Source organism: Manihot esculenta, chromosome 16 (assembly GCF_001659605.2).
Source record: "Manihot esculenta cultivar AM560-2 chromosome 16, M.esculenta_v8, whole genome shotgun sequence".
NCBI classification, from domain to species: domain Eukaryota; kingdom Viridiplantae; phylum Streptophyta; class Magnoliopsida; order Malpighiales; family Euphorbiaceae; genus Manihot; species Manihot esculenta.
The window spans coordinates 8,763,709-8,773,556 of NC_035176.2; the positions used below are offsets into that span (position 1 = coordinate 8,763,709).

The window sequence follows — 9,848 nt, forward strand, 5'->3', positions numbered from 1 at the left end:
GCTTTTTATCATTATTGTTTGTTTGCACGTTACATAATAATAATTATCATCCCTGATTACTTATTATTATGTTGATAATAATAAAATATAACTAGTATGATTATTGATTGATAATCATGAGATGATTATGTATATGTTGATATAATTCAATAATCATAGATACTTGTTAGAGAACAAAGTATTGGATGGACCCGCATTGAGATCACTACATGGGTTATTGTCATAAGTGAATCTCAAAGTAGTTATGTCTTAATCCTTTGACTTGAGATTGTCATAGTTTCCAACATAAGGACTATTATGTTTTAATATAACCAAACATTGTCTTTAATCGGACAATCATAAAGGTTATGATTGAGCATAATAGAAATTATGTAGAGGATATTGAACAATCAAGATAGGATTTGTCCCTCTCTCTGAGAGAGATATCTTCTGGGCCCCTCGATAAGTGTGACAGAGAAATGCATGGCCGTGCTTAAATGAATTGATAGTGTGATCAATATTATTTGAATTTATCAGTCTACTTAGAAATTGAGAAATCATAAGTTTGAACATTATAAGTTTGACATTGACCATGACTTATGTTCAAACTATATATCGTGTGACAAATGGAATAATTCATGTTCTATTTATTATGATTTATCGAACTATTAATCCTCATATTAGTTGGGTAGTCATAATATTTTGCTAGAGGCCACTTATGACTTATGGGCCTTGTGGGACTGTGCCTATTGCCAATTAATGTGAGCATATTGGGTCACACACAAAAAAACGTTGTTAATGTACTATGTCATATTAATGGGCTAAAAGCCCAAAACCCATTAATATAATTAATAATAATAAAGTGTTATTATTATTAATTATTAATATAATTAATAATAATAAAGTGTTATTATTATTAATATTAATTATTAATATAATTAATAATAAAAAAGTATTATTATTATTAATTATTTATTATTATGAGATAATAATATTTAAAAGATCTGCAGTCTATCTGTAACTGTTACAGATAAAGGACTCTATCACATAAGATATTTGATTATCTGCAAGATTATGATAGTGGGTTATGGAGTTGTAGGAAAAACACAACTCCTTTTAGAAAAAGGATTTATGGGAAAAGGAGTTGTGGGAAAAATATAACTCCTTTTAGAAAAAAGAGTTGTGGGAAAAATATAACTCCTTTTAGAAAAAAGAGTTGTGGGAAAAATATAACTCCTTTTAGAAAAAAGAGTTGTGGGAAATACAAAAGACTGAAACATATAAATATCCCTTTTATGAATTGTGGAAGACACATTTTTTAGAAAACTCAGTCTAAAAAGCTACAGATTGTGAAGCACATAATCTATCTATTTTTGAGAGAGCTAACACTCTAGAAGGATAGAAAACGTTCGTGTGGATACCATAGAGGGTATTCATTTGAAAAAGTAGCCAACATTGTATTTTCTCGACGAGATTAACAGGTTAGTTTCATATTCTTCTTGTGAATTAAACGAAGCACTCGAATTCTGGAAAAAAGAAATCAGAGAAATTTTATTTTTCCGCTGCGCCTTTGGGTTGCAATAATTTCAGGATTTTTCAACATGAATATCTCTATTATTAATTTATTTTACGACATAAGCGTTCTACTTTATAATTTTGCAATATAGGAGTGTGGACATAGCAATTCTAAGTTAGTTCATTGGTTTCTCTTTCCCAGCATTTGTTTTTGGACTATCTTATTCTCTTGTTATACTCGCTATCCAGTGAAAGTCACACTTTCTTTTCCTCTCTATATAACAAAACAAACACAACAGAAAACAACATCTCATAAAAATTCTGATTCTTCGCTCATCTCTCTCTTAAACTTCCACAAACACCATGATCAATTTTCATGCTTCTTCTTCTCTCAGCTTCCTCAACAAAATCACTTTTCTTCTTCTTCTTCTTCTTCTCCTTGTTTTCCCTGCCATTGTTTCCGGTGAGTGTACATGTGACTTTTCTAAAGAACAGAAAGAAGAAAAAGCCCATGCACTCAACTACAAGCTTGCTTCCATAGCTTCTATTCTTCTTTCTGGTGCCTTTGGTGTTAGCATTCCGTTCTTGGCAAGCAAAATTCCAAGTTTAAGACCTGAAAATGATATCTTCTTCATGATCAAGGCATTTACTGCTGGTGTTATTCTAGCAACTGGCTTCATTCACATTCTTCCAGAAGCTTTTGATCATCTGAAATCTCCATGCCTTAACCAAAATCCATGGAGGAATTTTCCCTTCAGTGGTTTTGTTGCTATGATGTCTGCAATTGGGACATTAATGGTGGATTCATTCGCGACGGGGTATTATAACAGGATTCATTTCAACAAGAATAAACAGGTAAATGTTGGTGAAGAGGGAGATGAAGAAAATCATGATCAGCATTCAGGTCATTTACATGTTCATACACATGCTACTCATGGTCATGCCCATGGTTCTTCTTCACTTACGCAGGATTTGGGTTTGCCTGAGCTGATACGACGCCGTATTACATCACAAGTAAGATTTGGATCATGCCCATGTTAAAAAAAACAAGAAAAAAGAAAAAGTTTTTAATTTATTTATAGGATGATAAAAATTGCAGGTACTTGAGCTAGGGATTTTAGTTCACTCAGTGATCATTGGAATATCTTTAGGTGCTTCTCAGAGTCCTGAAACTATAAAGCCTCTATTGGTAGCCTTGTCTTTCCATCAGTTCTTTGAAGGGATGGGACTTGGTGGTTGCATATATGAGGTAGGAGGAAAATATTTATATATTTTTGTAAAATTAAGGACTTATTTGCAATTTACTCCTCATTTCAATCGTTATAACACTTTCAAGTTATATGTTTTTTTTTTTTTTTTTTTTTTTTTTTCAGGCAAAATACAAATCTAGAGCAACAGCAATAATGGCAATATTTTTCTCAGTGACAACTCCATTAGGGATTGGAATAGGAATTGGGATATCAAGTGTTTACAGAGAGAATAGTCAAACTTCACTGATTGTTGAGGGAATGTTCAACTCAGCCTCAGCTGGGATTTTGATTTATATGGCACTTGTTGATCTTTTAGCTGCAGATTTCATGAACCCAAGATTGCAAAATAATCTCAAGATTCAATTAGGAGCTAACATCTCTCTTTTATTAGGAGCTGCTTGTATGTCTGTACTTGCTAAGTGGGCTTGAATTTCTATATATATTTTTCCTCAATTACTATATTCCCTAGAGATTGCATAAAGAGGAATTCAATATTTTCTTTTTCTTTTTTAGATATGTGCAATGGGTTGGTGACCATTTCTGAAGTACTCAAATTGAAAATTCTTCCACTCTTATCATTTTTTTTTTCCCACTTAGCATGCATTTCATATTTAATTAAAAAAATTTACTAATTAAATATGATATGATGTGGTATATTAAGGTTTTTTTCTGACATTTGTTATTATCAATTTTTAATTAATGTGATAAAAATTATTGTTATTTATAAAAATAAATATTTATATTTAGTTTGAAAATAATAAGAATGATGAATAAATTAAATTAATTTAAATTTATTATTAATTCATTTAATATAAAAGAGTTTAATTAAATTTTATTATATTTAAATTGATTTCAAATAAATGAATTTTTTTATAAATAGTAATGAATTGAATTATATTTCTAGAATTTCAATTCTTTTCTTACGAGAAATGCATATTAAATTAGAGCTTAAAAGAAAAAGGACTGCGAAACTAATGGATCAAATTCCCAATCAATCCCACCTCTCTGGTTGTGGTTAGCACACGTCTTTATTAACATGGGTTCTTTTAGGCATACAATGAGATCTACGGGCCTATCATTTCCCTCTCCTTTGACAATATCCTTGTCCTCAAGTTTAGCGATGAAAAAAAAAATCTGCATTTGATCATATTAGCATCGATAACCGCTGGGCTTTTTACATCCTGAGGCCGGCCTCTAAAAAAAGATATAGACTCAAAATCCATAAGAACGCCCAATAGCAAAGTGGCCCAAGGACACGTACACCAGCCCGTGACTCAGGTAGATCGGACTGACCCACACGCGGGTCCACCAGGAGAGGATTTAGCCCGGTGATGTGATGGAAGGTAGGAGAGCATGCCCGGTCACCTTACAGTCCTATCAGCATGTGTACGGGGAGAAATTAAATGGACGTCTGGTAGAGAGGAGTATGCTACCACGTCCATACGTACCGGTCTGAGTGATAGGAACAGGTGGCACGGTAGAAGAGAGCGGTTATGAGTCATTAGAGGATAAAAGGAAAAAAAATAAATGGGAGAAATATGATCTTCCCTAATTAAGCTCACTCATACACCGTAAATCCTATTCTCTAAATCTCAGATTATCAAACATCTTTCAGTATAATATTTGAGACCGACAATTTCACGTCGATCATTTACAGGAGGTAAATCAGTGTTTGATTTGTTAGTGTCTCCATAGTTCAACCATCTACGTCTTCTTTAAAGTATCTATGGCTACCTTTCAAAACCAATATTTCCTAAGTCTCATCGGTACCCTAAAGTGAGTTTCTTATAGCAGGTTTGTCACCTATGGCGATCCTTGTTGGTGCTGCAATTATTCATCATGCATGCATGCTAAACTAATAGCATTCTTCAATACTTTATAGATTTTGGAAACTGTGACTAATATTTTATTTATTTTATAAAATTATTTTTTTATAAATAATATAAATTAAAATAATATATTTATCAAATTAAACTGAATTATTAAAATTTTAAACATAAATTTATTTGTTAATGAAACTTAAATAGAATTTAAATTTATTTTAAAACGTTTGCTAGGATAAAGATTTAAGTATAAGATTTTTTAAATTTACTGTCTTTTGAACTATAAATCAGATCTAGACTACATAAAACTTAACATACAAGGTTTCAGTGAAGATTTTATTTTCTATAAATCAGAACTTTTTTTATTAAGTCAAAATCATATTAATCATACTGCACACTCAATTCTTATTGATAACATCGTTTTGGATTAATAAGCCATGTGTGTGCCTAGTAATTCATGGGTACTTTAGAGATTGTGCCATAATCTCATAAGAGCGGCTCTACTCTACACTAGTATAAGTGATTTCATCAAGTGTACATTGCAATTTATATATCATTTATAAGGAATACGAATATCATTAAGAACTTTAGTTCATCCTCACATTTAATACAGTCTAACATTCTACACACCATAGAAAGGGATAATTCATGAGATCTCCAATTATAAAAGTTGAATTTCTACCATGTAATAGCAAAGCCATAACTAGATAGAAATAAAGGAAATGAGAGAAGGAAATAGAAAAAAGGAAAGAAAGTAGAAAGAATAGAAGAAGGAGAGAGAGAGAGAAAGAGAGAAAATTTAGTGAGAGCTAAAATTATTGTATTATTTGATTGATATCCCATTTATAATTCAATTCACTTTTTATATAATTACAACTATAACAATCCTAATACTACTCTTCTCGTGAAGCTCATCCTTGTCCCCAAGGATGAATAAAAGAAAGTTTATCTTAACAGCATCTTAAATATAAAGGTCCAATTTGTACATGGTTCAACTTGCACTTGACCATTTTACTCAGCTAGTTAAGATATTTTTTCAAATACCTATTGTGCATCTTCCCTCTCCAATACCTTCTACAATTCTCATACTCATTTTCTTTCAAGAAATCAACATCAAAGGATCCTACCCCTCAAATCAAATTCAAAGGAATCGAGAAAACACATGCATGATCTTTTTGCACCAACTCCTTTTTCCTTCCCATCTTTTCAAAATAGAGAAAATCCACTAGTTTGATATGTAATTTCTAGATTATGCATTAATTGGCTAATCTTACCCTTTTGCTCTGTCACACTCAAAATTTGATCTTTTTTCTTAAGTTCAGAAATTGCATTTTTCCTCTTATTTTCATGTCCTACAATACAAGAACTTAAATTACTAGCAAGGTCTTGATCTTCATTTGTATATGATATTGAAAAATTTAAACCAATGTCATGACTCTACTCTTCTTCTTTTAATTTGGAACATTCAAAAGGCTTCAAGATGAGTTAGCACTTACGTTGTCATTGAAGGAACAATTTCTTGGATTGAATTATTGAAATATCTTTTGATGTCTTGTTGTACTATCATATTGAATTTAAGATTATATATCTTCAGTGAACTTCTGAAAGGAAGAATTCAATTTAAAGGCAATAATTTGATTCTCATGGCCTTCACATCTTGATCTTCCTCTTTAAGACGGAAATGACCAAAATTTGCAGCACCTTATTCCTTAACCACAAGACCATTACTATGGAAATTGTGATATTCTTCTTCATGATTGGATGAATATAAATTTTCTACACCCTTCTTTGTTTACAGCAATGACGATGCCTGGTTCTTGAGTTAGTAATTCCAATAATTGATTCAATTTATGTACTGAGATTTGATGAGTTTGTTCTATTCTCTATTGAATTTGATCTGAAATTTTTGTTTCTAAAAAAGTTTGATTATCTTGAAGCTTCTAATTTCCACTCATAGCTATTGAAGCACAAAAAGAAGAGAGAGGGAAAGAATTTAGAATCAAGAAGAAGTAGAAACATGAAGCTAGCCTAGGATTGTACTACTCCGATACCAACTATTATGGCAGAGCCATAACTAGATAGAAAATAGAGAAAACCAAAGAAGGAAATTGAAGAAAGGGAAGAAATTAGGAAGAACAGAAGAAGAAGAAGAAAGAGAAAAAGAGAGAGAATTTAGTGAGAGATAAAATTGTTGTATTATTTTATTGATATCCCATTTACAATTCAATTCACTATTTATACAGTTATAATTATAACAATTCTAACATACCACTGTTAATTTCTCAAGTTAGCTTAAGTCTCACTCCTCTCGATATTCCATTTATTAATTTTCTTCCTAAAAGTTTAGTTAGAGGATTGATCAAATTCACTTCTGACTTCATGTAATCAATAGAAATTTTTTTTATCTTTTAGTATCACACTATATTCCAAATGAATATGTCTATTCTTACCATTGAAAGTGTTATTCTTTACAATGGATGTTGTTGTTTGGCAAATCACAATGCATAAATACAAAAGTTGTTGGTTTTACACCCAATGAAAAGTTCACTAAGAAGTTTTTCAACCACTCGACCTCATTACTAACTAACTCTAGAGCTATAAATTCTTATTCCATAGTCGGCCATAATAGTTTATTTGACTGATTTTTAACTAACTATACCACCACTAAGAGTAAACACATAACCATTAGTGGATTTTATCTCATATGAATCAGAAATCCAGTTAGTACTACTGTATCCTTCTAATACAATAGGAAATCTACTATATAAAATACCATAGTTCATGGTACCTCTCAAATATTTCATTATTCTGACTAATATAATCCAATGGTCATAGTTGGGATTATGAGTTTACATGCTCAACCTACATACAACGTAATAGATGTGGGAAACACTGATGTAGTGGAGACTCGGAAGGAATCTGAAAATATCATTCCTCCTATGTAATCTTTTTTAATGAAAGTTTATTATTTTATTTTTGAGTGTCTGCACACCTTGTGTTCGTTTATAGTCTTTTTTCAAAACTTAAAATAATTTCTTCTTCTTAAAGGATCACCAAGGGTTAACATCCATCCATTGTGGTGGTAGTAATTATCTTGAAAATCCTTGAGCAAAGGAGATAACAACCAGACATGTGGCCTGAAATATACTTGCCTTAGGTCTGAAAGATCTTACAGGATTCCTCGTGATCTTGAGGCTAGTACTTGTCCTTAACACAGGGTGAGTGTAATACCCGGCTAGACCCCGGCATCGAAATTTCAACTTTCCGGCGGAATCTCCGCTGGAATCCGGAAATCTCGGATGTCGGAACCTTCTAGAAGGGTAAAATAAAGGTTTTCTAAAATGTTTTTAAGTGTTTTGAAGGTTTTCAATGAGAAAGAAATTGAGTTTTGAAAGAAAAGACCAAGGAGGGAAGAACCCAGGTTCGGCCGCCGAACATGGGGCTGTTTAGCAGGCACGTTAGGCTTTCGAAAGTGGCTTTCTTTTTCGGCCGCCGAACCCCAAGTTCGGCCGCCGAACGTGGTGAAGTTTCGGAAGCAGCTTTGGCCGCCGAAGGAGGTTTGGCCGGCCATCTATAAAAGGCCCTTTATCCGGAAAATGGGCGAGTTTCCTCTCTCTTTTCGGGCATAGGTGAGTTCATGCTCTCCTTTGGTTGTTTTTATGCTTTTTCTTCAAATCCCTCAATTTTTCATGAGTTTTATCTTTGTTTTGAAGAGTTTTAAGCTTTGATCAAGGTTTTGAGAGCTTGGAGACTTTTGGAGCTTGGACTCTCCATACCTTCAAGCTTGGGTCACACCAAACCTCGATCTTCAAGAGGTAAGTGTAGATCTTTATCTTTTATGATGTTTTAAGTGAGTTTTATGAAGGGTTAAGGGCTAGGAATGTATGAGTTGTATAGATGTGCATGTTAGGGTTTTGATACCCTTTATGATAAAAGTATGTTAATGCATGATTAATGAGATGTTTATTGGGGTTTAAGCTAGTTTGAGACCCCTATATGCTTGTTGTATGAGTTGTGCATGTTTTGGAAGTGTTGGACGTGAGTGTGGGAGGTTTTGGAGGTGGATTGCATGAGGCAGAAACGAGTTCTGCCTTGCTGGGGAACCCAGGTTCAGCCGCCGAAGGTAGTTTTGGCTTCCGAACCTGCCTGTGGAAGCAATCTTTGGCCGCCTAACCTTGCCCCCGAAAATGGACTTTCGGCTCTGGCAGGGACTTTCGGCCGTCGAAGGTGCCGCCGAAAGTGCCTGGCTTTCGTCTTTGGAGGAGACTTTCGGTCGTCGAACCTGCCTCCGAAAGTGTCTGACTTTCGAATCTGTGGGAGCATTCAGCCGCCGAATGTGCCGCCGAAGGTGCCCTGTCCAACCTTCCTTTGCTTATTTTGCATGATTGTTTTATGATGTTTTAGGGGTTTTTGGGGAGTTGTTTAGAGTCCTATTAGAGTATGTTTGGTCCCTCATTTGAGTCCACCTGTGTAGGATCGGACCTGAGGAACCGAGGTGTTCAGCAGTGTTAGCTGCTTCAGAGTTAGTCCAGAGGTAGCTAGAGGTGAGTAGAACTGAACTTTATATTTTAAAAATAAATCAAATGTTTCAAGTATGTTCATGCATCATGAATACCATGTTATGTAATAGGTTGTTTGCATTAGAATTCACGAATATGATGCATTGCATAATACGATGATGATGTGAATGAATATTGAATGACCCTCTAGCCCTCTGTACGATATGATATGATATGATATGACATGAGATGGAAAGACCAGGCGTGGCCGTATCGCCCCTGGCAATATGTTATATGTAAGAGAAGACCAGGCGTGGCCGTATCGCCCTGGCATAGTTGGACATGTTATGATATGAGCTATGCAAGAGAAGACTAGGTGTGGCCGTATCACCCCTGGCATAGTTGGACATGTTATGATATGAGATATATAGAGGGCTATTGGTGACAAGTTCATCCTTGATGTGTATTATTTGTGATGTGATGCATTTCATGATGGCATATGTTAAAATATTTTCTTTATATAGTTCTGCTCACTGGGCTTTATAGCTCACCCCTTTCCCCTAACCCCAGATTTGCAGGGGCAGAGATAGTTCAGGAGGTCAGCAGGTTATGGCTATGGTCATGTTATGTAATAGAATAGTAGTGGACATGATGTACTGTAAAGTTATGTAATGATGTAAAAGTATGTATTTTAATGTAAGGTAATGAGGCTTAGTATTGTGCTTAGCCCTAATGTTTATGGTTTATTCCTGTTTCACATGATCTTTATGTATGTTTTATGA

General features: G+C 33.9%; 1 protein-coding gene across 1 annotated transcript; it reads left to right on the forward strand.

Annotated features, from left to right (window-relative positions):
- Window positions 1-1,707: 1,707 nt before the first annotated feature.
- LOC110604280 (zinc transporter 1) lies at window positions 1,708-3,312 on the forward strand. The gene is made up of 3 exons (XM_021742446.2): window positions 1,708-2,508; window positions 2,594-2,743; window positions 2,868-3,312. Exons 1-3 carry the CDS (start codon window positions 1,858-1,860, stop codon window positions 3,171-3,173), a joined length of 1,107 nt encoding a protein of 368 aa, XP_021598138.1. The 5' UTR covers window positions 1,708-1,857; the 3' UTR covers window positions 3,174-3,312.
- Window positions 3,313-9,848: the final 6,536 nt, after the last annotated feature.